Source organism: Lepus europaeus, chromosome 4 (genome assembly GCF_033115175.1).
Source record: "Lepus europaeus isolate LE1 chromosome 4, mLepTim1.pri, whole genome shotgun sequence".
Classification (NCBI taxonomy): Eukaryota; Metazoa; Chordata; class Mammalia; order Lagomorpha; family Leporidae; genus Lepus; species Lepus europaeus.
The window spans coordinates 144,024,629-144,040,647 of NC_084830.1; the positions used below are offsets into that span (position 1 = coordinate 144,024,629).

Sequence of the window (16,019 nt, forward strand, 5' to 3'; positions counted from 1 at the left end):
GACGGAGGTGGCCTGGGCCGAGCCTCTCACCTGCGGGCTCTCCCACAGGCTCCAGGACACCAGGGTTCGATGTGGCAGGAAGAGCAAGAGTTATGCCAATGACTCACGCTGAGCCCTCCCCTCCTGGGGCCTTTCCTGCCCCGTGTGGAACACAGGCACCTGTCCTGGTCGTCGTGGCAGGCTGGCGGGTAAGGGAGGTAACAGGTGACAGACTGGCGGACTAGGAAGCTGTGCTAGGGGGAGGGAGGAGACAGCGCCCTCCTAACCCTCATCACTTCTAGGGCAGCCAGAGACCACAGGGGCAGGTGCATGAGCTGGGCACCCTGCTGTCCCCCTGCTGTGAGACACTGAGGGGCTGCCACTTTGCCAGTGGCTTCCTTGTTCAACCTGTCCAGCCAGTAGGTGCTCCCACAGTGCCCCAGGCAGAGAGGGAACCCTCTGTCCTCGGAGCTGCTGTGCCGCCTTCAGGGGATGGAGGGAGAGCGATTTTGCGGGTGCACTGGGTGCATGTTCAAGGTTCCTCGGGGTGGAGTAGTTGAGACAGACAGAGCCGAAACCCAGGAGGAAGTGGCACTCTTAGGATGGGACCCCGGGGGGCTGGGATTTCTCCACCTCTCAGCCACGGTTGGGGGTTGCACTTCTGCAATGCAAAGGTCACTTTCATTTCTCTTCCTAAAGGGAAATAGGAAGAAAGCAACAAAGCCGAAGGGCGCGCCAGTGCATCGTGTTCCTGAACTGCAGTCTTGAGAGCCTCTCCCATCCCTGCCCGGGGCCCGCAGCTCCCTCGAGAGCTCCTAGTGCAGAGCGAGAGGCAGACGTGCCTCCACGGTAAGGTAGGTGGGGGGCAAGGGGAGGGGGACCGCCAGGGAGGGGAGGAGCGGGGCGGGCGTGGGAGGAGGGCTCCTGGCAGTGCGCACTCCAGGTCTCCCTGCTGCCTCCTCCCAGCGCAGGTTTAGGAGGCAGAGCTTTGGCCTCCCCAGAGACGCCAGGAGGGTGGTGGCTGTCAGCTCTGCACGTCACACAGTGCAGCAGCGACGCCTTCTTCCTGGGATTCCTTCAGGGTCGCTGGGCCAGGGCTGGATGGCTGGCCATGAACTCTGAGTTTCTGGCTTGGTCCGAGGGTGCAGATGCCCAGCTCATAGCCAACACCTCCAGAAGGGCCCTGGGACCAGAGGTGGATACCGGCAGAGGCTACCAGGGTGTCTGTGTGCAGGGAGAAGGGGGCCCCTGCTAACCGGGGCGGCAGAGGGCTGGAGGCCTGCAGGGACGCCGAGTCTGTCTGTCTGCTCCAGGCCCCATCGCACAGCCTCTAAGGACCAGGCTGCCACCTGTGCTGTCTCTGGCTTTGAACTCACCCCATGTCGGCTTCCTCCCATTTAACCACACACCTGGTGTGCCCTGGACACTTGCTGGGCCAGGTGCGAGCTCTGTGGGGCAGGGACGGCCCCGCAGCCTGGCCGCCCACACCCCCCTGCTGCCCTCAGGAGGCTTCACAGATGCAGGAGAGGAGCTCAAGCAAGACAGAACCGGGGCCCACGGAGCGCACACAGGTGTTGCAAGAACGGACTGAAGCAGGGGGCGGGGCTGGCCAGGGGTCCCAGGGGGATTCTCCCTGCTGTTGAGGTAGAGGTCAGGGAGAGGTCACCTCCCCCAAGGAAAAGAGCTTCGTAGAACAGGGAACATCTGAACCTGGCCTTGAAAGGGGAGTGATATTTGGACACAGAGTTTGGAATGAAAGATACCTTCTTTTTATATAAAGGATTTATTTATTTGAAAGGCGAGTTACACAGAGAGAGGGAAGAGAAAGAGAGATCTTCCATCTGCTTATTCGCTCCCCAAATGGTTACAATGGTCCCCGCTGGGCCAGGCTGAAACCAGGTGCCTGGAACTCCATCCAGGTCTCCTATGTGGGTGGCAGGAGCCCAAGCCCTGGGGTCATCTTCCGCTGCTTTTCCCAGGAGCACTAGCAGGGAGCTGAATCAGAAGCGGAGCAGCCAGGAATGGAACCAGTGTTCATATGGGACGCTGGCCTCACAGGGAGCAGCTTAACCCTGGCCCCGAAAGATGCCTTCTTAGCAGAGACCATGAAGTGAGCGAAGCCCGATGCCAGGAGGCGCATCACCAGTGTAGGGGGTGGCCACACACAATGTGTGCTCCTCACACCCACGCAGGAACAAAGCTGACCGTTGCAAGTGGCCTTCCCATGTCTCCAACCAGACCCTCAAGGACAGTTCCCAGAGCGGGGGTGACAGGACAGTGGGTGTGAACACTTCTTGCCGCGGCAGCCGGGGCCAGCCACCCTCGCTGCTGCGCCGTGACAGCTCTGAGCCCCCTCCACCCTCTTCATTCTGCCCCAGCTGGTGGGGACAGGGAGGGGAGCTGCTCACCCCACTCAGATCAGTGAGCACGCAGATCAGTGCCCGGGCCAGGGCGAGCACTTGGCACACGCTGGGGGTCCTCAGGCCACGCGTGTGGGTGGTCCTTTCCCAGGACCCACGCAGCTTCTCTCTCCCACGTCCCTCCATGGCTTCCGATGCTGGACGCTGCCATCTCCTCCTCCAGCTGGGTGCTCCCGACAGAGAGGACTCCACTCCCATCATCTCTGATCTCCCCAGCAGCTGGCTTGGGGCCTGCCTCAAAGTCCTCAGCGAGGGTTTGCTGGGTGACTGTCAGATACAAGGACGGCGTGGCCTGTCTGTCTACCTGTCCCTTCCGGTAGGGCGGCGCCAGGTTGTTCCCAAGTGACCAGTCAGCCCCCAGACCACAAGCTGGTGCGCCTCATCTCTCGTACAGTCCTGCGTGCACGCAGAAAACAGCAGTTCCGTGCCCCTCCATCCTGGCTTGCGCAGGGTGGTTGGATCCAGGGGCACAGGCTCCGTTTGGCTGCACGTGGCTAGGGTCCCGGAGGCCGGCATGCGTGTCTGGGCTTGAGGAGTTGCAGGGATGCGTCTGGCTCCAACCAAGTCTGCGTGTCTGTTTTCCATCAGGTTCTCATCCATGGAGAGGCCCCTCACCATCCTGCGTGTGAGCCTGTACCACCCCTCCCTGGGCCCGCACACCTCTGCCAGCATCCCGCCCTGGCTACAGCACGACACCAGCCCCCTGCTGGTGGGGCGGGGGCAGGACGCCCACCTCCAGCTGCGGCTGCCCCACCTCTCCCGCCGACACCTGTCCCTGGAGCCCTACCTGGAGAAGGGCGGCGCCCTGCTGGTCTTCTGCCTCAAGGTGCTGAGCCGCAGGGGCTGCGTGTGGGTGAACGGGCTGACACTGAGGTTCCTGGAGCAGGTCCCCCTGAGCCCCGTCAGTAGGGTCTCCTTCTCCGGCGTCCAGATGCTACTCCATGTGGAGGGAGGCCCCTCCCTGGAGGCCTTCACCTGCTGCTTCCGCCTCAGCCCATCACCCCTGGTTTGCAGGCCAAAGGCCGAGGAGAGTGACGAATGGGAGAGCACCTACCAGGAGCAGCCTGCCCCAGGGCCGGGGGCCACAGGTCACCCGCACTTTCCCTGTGGCCCTTCCCAGCCATGCCCAGGAGGCGGGGCTGAACTCCAGCCCTGGAGAGAACCCCTGGATGCTGCCCTCTGCTAAGCCGGGCCACGGACAGTGACACCTGACGGAAACAGGCCTTGAACTCTCTGAGCAGCACGGTGGAGGGTGACACACCGGGCCGCGGCCGGCTTGCTCCTAATGAACCGGCTGGCTGTGCCAGCACTGACCAGGAGAGATGCCCCCTGCTGTGAGCTGCGGTGGTACTGGCAACTTGGTATGTTTTAGGGGGCCCTAGAGGCTTCCGGAGCCTCCCCTGTCTCACTAGGAGTGACTTTCTGTTGCTCATTTCGCAGGCTGCCTGAGGGCAAGAGTCTGAGGTTACCCCAGGGTTGCGGGTGCACATGGATCAATTGTGGCAGCTCCGAGTTACCTGGGCTCTCCAATACCCACAGGCACTTGGGGCTTAGGGGACCCTGTGTCTAATAAACTGCAAGCCTACATGAACCTGGCAAGCTCCAGAGGATTCTCCAGGTCCACCTGGGCCGCGCAGTCACACAGAGGCAGGGGCAGGAAAGCTGGAGGAGGTGTGGGAGGAAATCCGGAAGGTAACGCTCACGTCTCTGGAAGGCACACAGCAGAGCTCAGGGCTTCTGTGGATGGGAGCTGGGAGCCGGGCCTGCAAGCCCTTGTCACCCCCCCTACTTCCTCACCATCCCCTCCTCGCCGGCACTGCTGGACCAGTTTTGGCAGAGGTCTTCAGGAGAGGGGCTGGGCTTGAATTATCCCAATGGAATGGTCCTTCCAGGAAAGGGACTGGGAGGGAGCCAGGTGGGCCATGGACAAGAGAGTATCAGCACACAGTGGGAGCAGAGTGCCAGCAGCCACCTGCCAGGCCAGCCCGGGAGCCAGTGAGGGTGAGCTAGAGGCAGCATTTGTCCTTGTAACCCTGATGGTCGCCGTGATCCCAGACCCCGCTGGCAGGCATCCACACACTGAGGCGGGCTCACGAACCCTTCCTGGGACACTCACACCTTTCCTCACACCATGTTTTCAAGACAGGAAGGGACCGCCCAGCCCAGGTCCCACTCATCCCCAGTCCAACCCCATTTAAATCCTTGGCTCCAGGTCCCCACCCCTCCTGGCAGCTGGATTATGGGGTTGGCTGAGGCCCTGGTCTACACACCCAACACCACTTTCCTTTGCCTGCCTGGACAGCACGTGGACGAGTCCTTCTCAGCAATGCTCTGGTCCCTGCATGCTCTCGGCTCCCACACACACGCGTGTGCACACACACGTACACACACGCATAGACCCCGTGACGGCTCCCAGCTGCTGCTCCCCTTCTTACTCTGCTGTGATCTTGGACCCTCAACTCAGTCTGCCTGTTTCTTCAAGCAGCGGGGAGATGGCACCCACCCCCTGAGAGTCACTGCGAATGCGTGGAAAGCACCTTTTGCCATCCCCAGCACACAGTAGGTGCTCAGTAAGCCCAGCTCTCATCACCCAGGTCAGTGGGATGGTGTGAATGCATGCAGGCCAATGGATTCGGTTCATCCACGTGCAGGTGCACATATTTACACACACGCACACACACTCGTCAACTGCATTCAGGCAGACCCCAGACCACCACAGTTGTCTGAGACATTGTGCCTTCTTCCAGAATGTGACCCTTCCCAGGGAGTCTGTCAATGAGACTCGGCACGGCTGGAGCCCACAGATGGAGACAGGTGCACACCCCATACACTGCCCAGGGCATGGCTCTGGCCGAGAAGCAGCCAGAAGGAATCGGTGGCAGACGGGTCAGTGCAGCCCGCCCCGGCCTGGAGGAAGGAATCTCATGGCCCAGGGTGGCCCCATGAGGGACGTCAGCCTCCGGGACCAGACATCCTGGGTCCATTTCCTCAGCAAGACCTTGCACTGCACACAGTGCAGCTGGGTGGATTCCTGGGGTCCACCGTGGAGCTGGGTGGAGGACAGGTGGACAAGCAGATGGGAACTGCTGGTCTAGGCCACAGTCCCCCTGGGTGCCAAGGTCTGAGCCAGGCTTCCAGGCCAGGCATGATGAGAAGGGACGGGAGGACAGCTGGCCAGGTGGCCACAAGGTCAGGAAGCAGTGGGCAGTCAGCAGAAGTGGCTGTCTCTGCCTCCTGCAGCTGTGCACGGGGGCCACCCAGGGTGCCAGTCGGGGAGAATGGGGCTGGTGCTCCTTCCCAGGTTTCGAGCCTGGAAATCCCAAACGCAAGCAGAACCTCAGGGCTTGGGGATTCTGGGTGGTGACTGCTCAGGACGGCAGATGGACATGACAAGGGTCTGTGACAGCTCTCAGCCACCAACAGGGGCATACAGGGCCTGAGCACCCCCAGCAGAGCTTGCGAGGGGCTCTGAGCAGTGGCAGCGAGGGCTCCGGCTGGCTGCCTTGGGTCTGGGCCTGTTACCCACCAGTTTCTGGTGGACCACTCTCCTGGACCGCACATAGCAGATTCACTGTGGCCACAGCAGGCTGGGAAGTCACCCTGAGACGTCTGCATCTTCAGGCAAAGGCTGGGTGAGGGCAATGCTGAACCTGAGGCACCGAGTTCTGTAGAACGAGGTGTGGCGTTCAAGGCTTCAGCAAAGACCCAGGAAACTGGGCGTTCACGTTACGATGTGTCAAGCAAGCCTTAGTAGCGAGCCTGGTTCTAGGTCTCCCAGGGAGCTGGGATAGGAACTGAGAGCCGATCCTTTGCACAGCTGCCCACCGAGCCACCATGCTGCCATCAGCAGAGAGGCAGGCGGAAGCCGAGAGCACCGCAGAGTGTGGGCCACCTCCATTTTCCCCTGCAGCACGCATTGCCACGGGCTGCGGGCTGGGATGCCCGCCTTCCATCCCATCCACTGCCCGCACTCGCTCTCAACTCTGCTCTGCTTCCTATGTCTCCGCCTCCACCCCACGCATCCGGCCCTGCTGGTGTCCCCATTGCCCAGTAAAGGGTGGCGGGTGTTCCCTCTGATCCCTCCCTGACCTGCCTTCCAGTCGCTCACGGCCACACCGGGTCCTCAGAGCTTCCCGGGGGAGGAGTGAGTAAGCCCAGCTCCTCGACCTGTAAGAGGAGATGCAGAGTCTCGTGGGCGCCCTCACGTTGCAGGGCTGTGATTCCTCTTACCTTGCACGTGAACCCACAGGCGGATTAAAGCGAAATAAAACCTACCATTTGAGTCTCATTCTCAGCTGATTGGAAACACGCATTCCCGCCCCGTCCGTGACCGGGAAGTTATTATCTTTGTGTGGAGTTTGTAAACTCTTTACGACTGGGGCGGGTTTAATCCTGCTGGGGAACACTGATGCGGAGATAAACGGCTCCCCGTCTCCCCTGCTTTCCAATCCCACGCTCCGCTGGGAACCAAGCCTCCTAGGCGAGGGATGTGGGGAGCCAGGTGATCCCCGACAGGCGAGGTTAATTATTTTCTTCTTTAGGCCACGTGAGTTGAAGGGGCTCCCAAGCACCGTTTGTAAGGGGTCGTTTTCACCAACAACTGTCTCCCTCAAGAAAGCCCACATACCGGGGCCATGGCTGGTTGTTTCCAGGGGGCGAGGACCTCCATCCCGCTGTGACGCCCACTTCCTTAAGGGGCTCCTACAGCCAGGTGGCCCGCTCCAGACACAGGGGAACCACCAGGAAGGAGAGGCAGAAAGGATCAGCCCCAGAAACAGGGAGAGACCCAAGGAGGCACCCCCCTCCACCGCCGCCTTCTCCCCTCCCTGTGCTTCACTGCACATGTCACCAAGCAACAGCTCACTGCGGCAGCCTGGCTATCCGTCGGCCAGGCTCAGAGCCCGGCTTCCTAACTGCGGGTTGGAGGCCTGGCCCAGGCACCTGCCTCGCTTCCCCTTACAGACAAGGAGGCAAGGCCAGGGCGTGAGTGTCCAGAGAAAAGCAGAGGCCATGGTGTGAGGGCTACATGGGCAACTGGGGGTTTCTGGAATTGCTTCTCCACAGGGGTCTGAGTCCTCGCGGCAGGTGGCTGGGAACACGGAGCCTCCCAGTCGCCGTGCGCGGCAGGGTGCAGTCAGGGAAACAAACGCCACTCCAAAGCATAACTCAGGGAATTGGGTACCTGAGTAATGCAACTGCGGAGAGGCCAAGCAGGGGACGCAGCTCAGACGAGAGCATGAACAGGAAGTGGCCACCGCTGCTGGCTGTGACCCATGGGGCCAGAGGGACAACCCAGAGAGGAGGCGGCAGCAGAGCCCGTGCCGGAGCTACTGCAGACTCCCTGTGGAAGCTGGGGCTTCAGAGGCAAGGCTGCCCAGGGGGCTGGAACCACAGGGGAGGCACTTGCTGCCTGAGAGTCTAAGAGAGAGGCAGAGATATCCAGGCTTCTCTCCTTTTCCCGCCCTCAATCTCCCACCAGGGGCTCCCATTGGCTGAACCAGCCGGATGCAACTGACAGGTGAGCTGGGAAATGCTCCCTGCAGGATGGGGCCGAGGGGAGTAGTGGGAGTGATGGGTCTGAGGACAAACTCTGTGGTTGGGGGAGGGCGGGAAGGGAGGAGGAAGAAGAGGAGGAGGAGGATGGGGAGGCCACTTCAGTGCCCCTCAGCCTGGCCTGGGACCGTGGTACAGCCACAGATGGGGAGAGCAGAGAAGGAGACCCATCTAGATGTGTCCACTGCCCAGGGGCACCTGAAGGCGACGGGCAAACACTGGTCCCTGCTCCACCACCCTCGGTCCCACCTGTGCGACTCTCAGTGCCTGTAAGAAAGGAAGGGGAAGGCAGAGGAGGGCGAGGGCAGGACAGGGGAGCCCAGAGGAGGAGCCAGACATGGCCCGGCTGGGCCCACACAGCTCCCACGGGACACCAGAATCCCCTCCCCCAAGATGTAGGTGTCCCTGGAGGCCAGCAGGTGCAAATCCTACTGCCCCCTGGAAACTTCCTTCATCACCCGAGCTGCCTTTTCCTCACCTATAACATGGGGAGGGGCTTACTGTCCACTTCACCTCGGCGAACGTTGAAGACAACATACACAGGAAACTAGGGTGTGTCCCTCGCGAGTGCTCAGTAATGTCGCCATCAACAGTGACCCCACTCACCCCCAAAAGTGCCTTCCTCCAGGAAGCCTCCCTGACTTCTCCCACAAAGAGGAGCCCTATCCTCCCTAGCTCTGAGTCGGTGCTGGGATATCCCCATGGGATTATTAGCCAGTTACCCAGGGAACAAAAGACCCCTTCCTCAGTGAGAGTCCACGTACTGGGGACCCACTTGTGCCATGCACTGGGTGTGGGGCCACTTCAGGCGTCGACTTGCTGGAACCCCCCAGCATCAGAGCCCTGGCCACAGCGTGTCTTAAGACAGGCAGCGACCCAGCACCAGGCAGGTCCCTGGGGAAGGTGGGAAGTGAGCTGGGAGGGAGGACTGGGGTTGGGTGAAACAGGCTCCTCTGGAGCTGAAGCCCCATGAAGCTGCTGCTGGAAGGGCTAAGCCGCCAGCGCTCTGGTGAAAGAGGACTTTGTTCTGTGAATGGAACCATCTTTTCCATGGGACCCCAAGCCCAGGAGCCAAAGGCATCACAGTAGGGCCATGCAGGGCCCCGCGCCCCTAATGCCTCTGCTCCCTGCCAACAGGATTCCTGTTTCCAGGTGGGTTCTGGCTGCTTGGTAGAGTCCAGACACCCAGCCCTTTGCCACATGGAAACACGCAGCCGAGGTCCAGAGCTCCTGCACTTGGACACCTGCCCTGGGAGCATCGGAAGCCGGCAGGCTGGATGCTGAGCTTTGGAGACTTCCAGAACCAGTGCAGAAGCTCCTTATCGGGAACATGTGGTCCCCTGTGGACACTCCGTGAGGCCAAGGCCGAGAGCTAACAGCCCAGAGGCTCCGTCTTTCAGTTTTGTGTTCCTCTTCCCCTGGCCCTGCGGGGTGGGTGGTTGCTCTGTAGATTTGAAGTTGAATCATCAGAAAGCCTCATGCGGTCTGAACTTCTCCTTCCCCACGCACCATACAGAGAGGCACGGGCACACACCACACGGACACACATGCATACACACTCATGCACACATACACACACGTGTGCACACTCACACGCACACACACTTGCCTCTGGGCTCTGTCAAACACCCGAGGCAAAATGTTGGTTAGAAAACCACAGGCTCGTTATGAGCTGTGAGTTTCGCTCCTCAGTTACAGAGAACAGGCTTGTTCCTGAGACGGGGAGCCCACCTCACAAACCAGCGTGGATGTTTACGCCTAGCCCCGGGGAAAAAGAGAAGCAGAGGAGAGACCCCCATTAGAGGAAGGGCCCAGGGGTTTTTCAAGGCCAGAGGGGTCTGGGTAGAGCAGTGCCATACCCTGTCCTCGGGGAATGAAGAAAGTACTGGACTGAGAGGAGCCCACGCAGCACGGCGGACACTCAGAACGTCACCCACGCTGCCCGTCACACCCCTGCTCCGTCTCTGCCATCAAGGACATGAGTGACACGGTGTCTCTGACGGCAGCGTCTGCCAGATTCCAAGGTGTCAGTTCTCCCACCCTGGTCAATTTCTTCTTCTTCTTCTTCTTCTTTTTTAAAAGATTTATTTATTTGAGAGTCAGAGTTACACAGAGAGAGGAGAAGCAGAGAGAGAGAGAGAGAGAGAGAGAGCTCTTCCATCTGCTGGTTCACTCCCCAGATGGCAGCAATGGCCAGAGCTGCGCAGATCTGAAGCCAGGAGCCACAAGCTTCTTCCGGGTCTCCCACGCGGGTGCAGGGGCCCAAGGACTTGGGCCTCTTCTGCTTTCCCAGGCCACAGCAGAGAGCTGGATTGGAAGTGGAGCAGCCGAGTCTCGAACAGGCACCCATATGGGATGCCGGGGTTTCAGGCCAGGCTGTTAACCCGCTACGCCACAGCGCTGGCCCCCCTGGTCAATTTCAACATACCGGTGTCAAGATGAACAGCAGTATGCAGCGTCTCCACCATACAACAGATGTCAGCCACCCTGGGAGTAATATCAGGAAACCAGTGTGCAGTGAGACTTAATTATCTGCTAATTTTTTCATTTGTTTTTATTTTGTTTATTGTATTTGAAAGTCTGAGTTACAAAGAAAGGGGGAGAAACAGAGACAGAGAGATCTTCCATCTGCTGGTTTACTCCCCAAGTGGCCGCAACGGTCAGGACTGAGCCAGGACAAAACCAGGAGCCTGGAGCTTCATCCAGATCTCCCACATGGGTGGCAGCAGCCAAGGCACTTGGGCTGCCTTCTGCTGTCTTCAAGGCTCATTAGCAGAAGGTTGGATTGGAAGTGGAGCAGCCCCGGGCCTGGAACCGGTGCCCCTGTGGGGTGCCAGCGTTATAGGCGGCACCACAATGCTTGTCCCCTAACTTTTTAATAGAAGTCTTTTAACTGTAAGTTCCTATCACTCAATTATAATAATTGAACAATTACATTAAGCTTTCAATATTGATTTTTACAAAACGATGCAACGTAACCTGATCATCTAAGGATCGGCTTTCGCAGGACAGGGTGAGAAGGCCCAGGATGCACCACGTGGAAGCAGTCTCAGCCCTTGTGCTCAAGGCTGACAGAGGAAACAGAACAGCTACAGGGAAAATGTCCTGGGCGTGAAGGTGGTCCCCACCCAGAAGCCCCGCGACATCGGCGGGACCAGTCTAGGAAACGCGTGCTCTGTGTTCCTCCTTCAGGGTGAATTTGTCAGCTATTCCATCAAACACCAGCCACAGCCGTATGAGGATGTTGAAGCATACCTCGGTCAGAGGCAGGAGCTGAGGATCAGAGAGGGAAGTGAGCCCAACCCCCACCACCTGCCCCTGCGCTGGTCAACAGGAGGGCAGCCTTTGGTTCACTGAGTCCTCACTGCCCCTCTCCTTGGGCGCACTTGGCGAAGGGCAGGCCACCCAGGGCCCACCCAGCACAAGTCACCGTATTGGCTCACGACCCAGGGTCAGCCCTCTGACTTAATGTGTAGCTCGCAGGCACTATTCACTAAGGAACCACTCCCACGTCTTGCCTGGGACCCCTCTGCCAGTGCTCAGGGGCAGTGATGTGTTGCCTGGCGTTTGCAGGCCACCTGCCTTCCGTCATAAGGATGGAGGGAAGCACACCTCTACCCTTCCCCTGGCCCCTTGGACACTGGAAGTTGGTGTCTCTGGTTAAACGGACCAAGTGGGGAGCAGAAGAGCTTTCAACTCAGTTCTCTGAGCTACAGCCAAACCCAAGGCCTCCTGGATACTAAGAGTAGGGCAGTGCCTGGTTGGCCACCCAGGTGGTGTGCAGCATTACCCAGCTGCCCCAGGAGGGCCCCAGACAGGCCACCATCTGCCCCCAACCTAGAGCTGCCAGCACTGGCTTCCAGGGGGGATCAGGACCCCTGCTTGAGACCCAGATCCCAGACCACAAGCTCTTCTGAGGCTGGAACCCAGCCCTGCTCACACCTCACACCTTCTCCCTGCTTGCTGTCACCTCTGGCTTCTGGGCAGGAGACGGCCAGTGCCCAGGCCACATCCTCGCCGTCCTTTGCCATTGCAGGTTTTCTGGCATGTATGTTCAGGACGCCTACCTCTTTTAAACATCACGCTTTATGGCTTTTCGCAGTGTAATTTTGTTCCTGTCCTGCCATTCAATTTGAATTAAATATCAAACAGATGTGAGTCACTTTTTGCTCTTTTTGAGAAAAAGTTTAATATTAGGGAGCATGCCCTCGTATAAGATCAGGAAAGCCATTCAGAGAAATAAGCCCCTTCAAATTAAAAAAGAATCACGTTGGTTAACGTTAAGATGCTTTCAAGTGATGCATTGCGAAGTGCTAAAGAAAGGTGTTTCCAGCAAGCTATAAAGCAGCCAGGAGGAAGGAGGGGAAGATATACGGCCCGCGGCTGGCGGGGAAATTGGAACTCTGAGACGGGGCAGCCCCACCTGGGAGGAAGCTCCGAGCTGGGAGATGAGGTTCCCAGACCATGTCGGGGAGGCCATCTTCCCCAAGGGCTCCAGGGGCCTGCGCTCAACAGCCTGTGTGGTCAGAAGGGAAGGGAGGCAGGAACGGCCCAGGCTGCTGAGGGAGCTGGCAGTGGGACCTGTGCACCCGGACCCCATGTTCACACACTTACACCAGCTCGGCCCACAGCTGGCTGGCCAGCCCGACGCGCTGAACAGCTGAAACCCTTCTTCCTGCTACCGTCTCTGGCATGGTGGGGACTTCAGCCTTTGGCGGGGTCTTGGACACCTCAGAAAATGCAGAAGCAGCTGTGGCTCCCCTTGGCACATAGGGACACGCACACATCCTCGGGGGCCCACGGTCCCCCACTTAGACACCCCCCTCTGTGTACTCCCCAAGAGAGGGCACAGCCAGGGCTCCTGTCTCACAGAGCACAGGAACCTGTTTTCGCCAAGACCGTGCAGGGCCTCGTCCTAGGCCAGAGGAGCGGGTCTGTCTCCCAGCTCCTCCAGTGTCTTGGCAACGCGCATACCTGGAGCTCAGCGTTATTGGACCTGCCGCCATTCGTGGCTCAGAGCCAGGGCTCCTCCGAGCCGTCGGGCTAAAGTGCTTCCATGTGGGCCTCTGATGGACGCTCTGCCCCCCGAGGCAGCTCGCCAAGCGTAGCCCGCCGACTACAAATGACATTTCCACGTGGCAGGGCAGGGGGCCAGAGGGCCTCTGATTCCAGGAGGTTCTGGACATTATGGATCCGAGACGAGGCTCTGCACACCCAGCGTTTGCTCTGGGGATGACGTGCAAACGCCCAGAGGCCTGCCCCATGGGGAGCAGCAGGCCCTGCTGATGAGAAGCAGAACCAACACTTCCTAGAATTCCACAGACGAAAGGGAAGGTTGAGCGGAGGGATTTAGAGCAGAAGAAAACCCAGACGTTGGAGTCAGACAGCCGGAGTCTGAAGCCCAGGCCTACCCCCTTATTCGTGCTGTGACCCTGGGCAGGAGATCAACCTCTCGCAGCCTCTGTTTCTTCTGTCCAGTAAAAGGAGCATCACCGCTCTCGTAGGGTGTCTGGGAGGACAGGGCGGGGTACCTCAGGGGTTGGGAGTTATCTTTGGGACAAGCTCATGCCTGATGGCGCTTGCTGGGAGCTGCCAGGCTGGGAGGTGAGGCAGAGCCAGACTCACCCCTGCACGAACCATCCTGATAAGCACAAGAGGAACTGGAGGCATCAAGGGAGGCGTGTGAGAGACGGTCCCGGGGCAGGAAGGGGTGGCCATAGACAGGGAAGAAAGCAACAGAAATGACAGTGCGGGCTTGCCCAAGGGGAAGCCACCGTCCCAAACCGCTGCTGCTCGTCCAATTGCTTTATGTTATTCTGCATCCACAGCAATCCAGGAAGAAGGAACTGAGACCCACTCTGAGAGCCGGGGTGCAGGCGGGGGAGGGGAGCAGAGAGGAGAGGACGAGCCATGCAGGCAGGTCCAGGGACTCAGATTCCAGGAGGGCCAGGGCTGTCTGGGAGGGAGGGATGGAGCTGGGCCTTGACCGGAGGGCAGACTGTGGCCCCAGGGGTTGGAGGACCAGGCAGCCAACTCTCACAGGTCTCCATGCAGCCCCTCCCCCCTCATCGGTGCCTCACTGGGAACCAGGGACCCTTTCTACAGAGGCTGCTCCGTGCCCAGCCATGGCACTCCCTAAGGGAAGGACGCTCGCTGCCTTCCCCTGAGCTAAGACAAGGATGCAGCACACCCGGGCCCTTGTCCACGGGGGCCCCGAGAGACATGGCTGCCTGGGCGGTTAAGGGAGGCTGGCTGTGGCAGTGGCTCAGCCCCACATCCTCCCCCGACCCCTGCCCGGATGCCAGGACACTGGAACCGACCCCCAGCCTCATGCTTTGTCTCTGTGCCCACCAGGGGGCTGGCCCCATGCAGGCTTTTCTGTGAGACCACATTCTTCTCGTGCAGGATGAGGACATGGGACTTGCTTCTGATAGGAACTTGATAACCACTCACCTCCATATTGCTCGATCTTTGTTCTTAATTTTTATTTTTAGCGTGCATTTAAGAATTGACTTGAGTACATTGAAGCATCAGTTACTCACATGCACCCCCAGCCTTTCTCGGGATACACACATTTTGCACAGCTGTCATTAGGGTGGATGCCCTTGCTCTCTCCAGATATTTCTTGAACATTCCACAAGGCTCCCTACTTGTCACGTTGTTTAGTGGTTGCATCACAGGGCACCTTGGTCTGTAGCCAGCTGATGCGCATTTTCATTGGTTATAATTAATTTTCACTGTATTTGCGAGCCCAGAACCCGGAACTCAGCCCGGTCTCCCACACCAGTAACAGGCGCCCAGCGACTTGAACCGCCACCACTGGCCTTCCTGGGTGAGCGTCAGCAGGAAGCCGGAATGTGGAGCGGAGCCAGGACTCCACTGGAACTCCAGTGTGGGGTGCAGACGCCCCAGTAGTGACTTCACTACTGTGACAAACACCCTCCCCATAAACTTCCCTTGGTAATGATCCCAGGGGCGGCACGCCCCAGGGGAGAGCTGCCCTCGGATTCTCCAGGTCCCATGCACAGGCCGTGTGCCTTGCGTGTTGCAGACGCTCTCTCACTAACCCGTGTGCTGAAGTGGCCGAGCTTGCTCTGTGCACACAGGATGGAGTGTGCATCCGCCCAGAACCTGCACGATGTCCCCTATGCCGTTTCTGGGGAGACTCTCCCTTTGGGCACAGCCCAAGCTTAATAGGAGCCGCTAGTGCCCTGACCAAGGGCAGGGAAAGACTAATAGCAGAAACACTCCCGTGGCAGCACAGGAATAATATGGGATGGCGAACGCTGCTACTCAAACTTCTGAAACCACCCTACACGTGGCCATCTCGGCTCAAGCGTAAGGTCGCCCCCTTGCCCCCCCAGAGACCTTTTAAGTGAAGGAAGGGGTGCATTTCGGATCTCTAAGCCTTGCGGAAGATGTGAAAATGGGGGCAGGTCAGCCCCACGAAGCACTGGCTACAATGTGTAAACACACCGCAAGGCCACACTAACCTCCAAGGCCGCGCCCCGGTGCCAGCGGCCACCCGCTGCAGCCAGAGCCGCACAGCTTCGTGCTGTCCGTCCGTGGCCAGGGACCACGGGCTGCATTTGTTGGCACCTCTGTCTGCCCTGCAGCCGCCTGAATGCCCTTCCAGGCCTTCCCTGGATGCAAAGCTGCCTCGGCCGCCAGGCCAGAGAGCCCCAGGCTCACACAGGCATCCCCGGCCCCAGTTCCGCCCCCGGGGCGAGGTGCACGGGCTAATCAGAAACACCTGTGTACAAGGAATTTCCTGCCCCAGTTCAGCCTTCATTTCCTCTGCCAGTAAAAACCCGAGGCTGCAAAGGTGAAAGAAACCAGCCAGTCAATCACCCAGGCGACGGCCACCAGAGCCGCAGAGACACGACTTGCGAAATTAAATTTTAATTCCCACCCGATGGCCCAGCCAGGACGGCCATGATTCAAACTCGGCGACTGGTCAGCACAGCCAGGCAGAACGACCCCCCACCCCACACCCCTGTTCCTGGCAGGAATTAACCCCACCCTCTGGCCGTTGGACAGTGGTGTCGGCCTCGGCCATCAGGTTGC

At 59.4% G+C, this 16,019-nt stretch overlaps 1 protein-coding gene across 1 annotated transcript; it reads left to right on the forward strand.

The window, feature by feature from the left end:
- Positions 1–2,997: 2,997 nt before the first annotated feature.
- On the forward strand, positions 2,998–3,585 carry TIFAB (TIFA inhibitor). Its single transcript, XM_062189955.1, has one exon. It carries the CDS (start codon positions 2,998–3,000, stop codon positions 3,583–3,585), a length of 588 nt encoding a protein of 195 aa, XP_062045939.1.
- Positions 3,586–16,019: the final 12,434 nt, after the last annotated feature.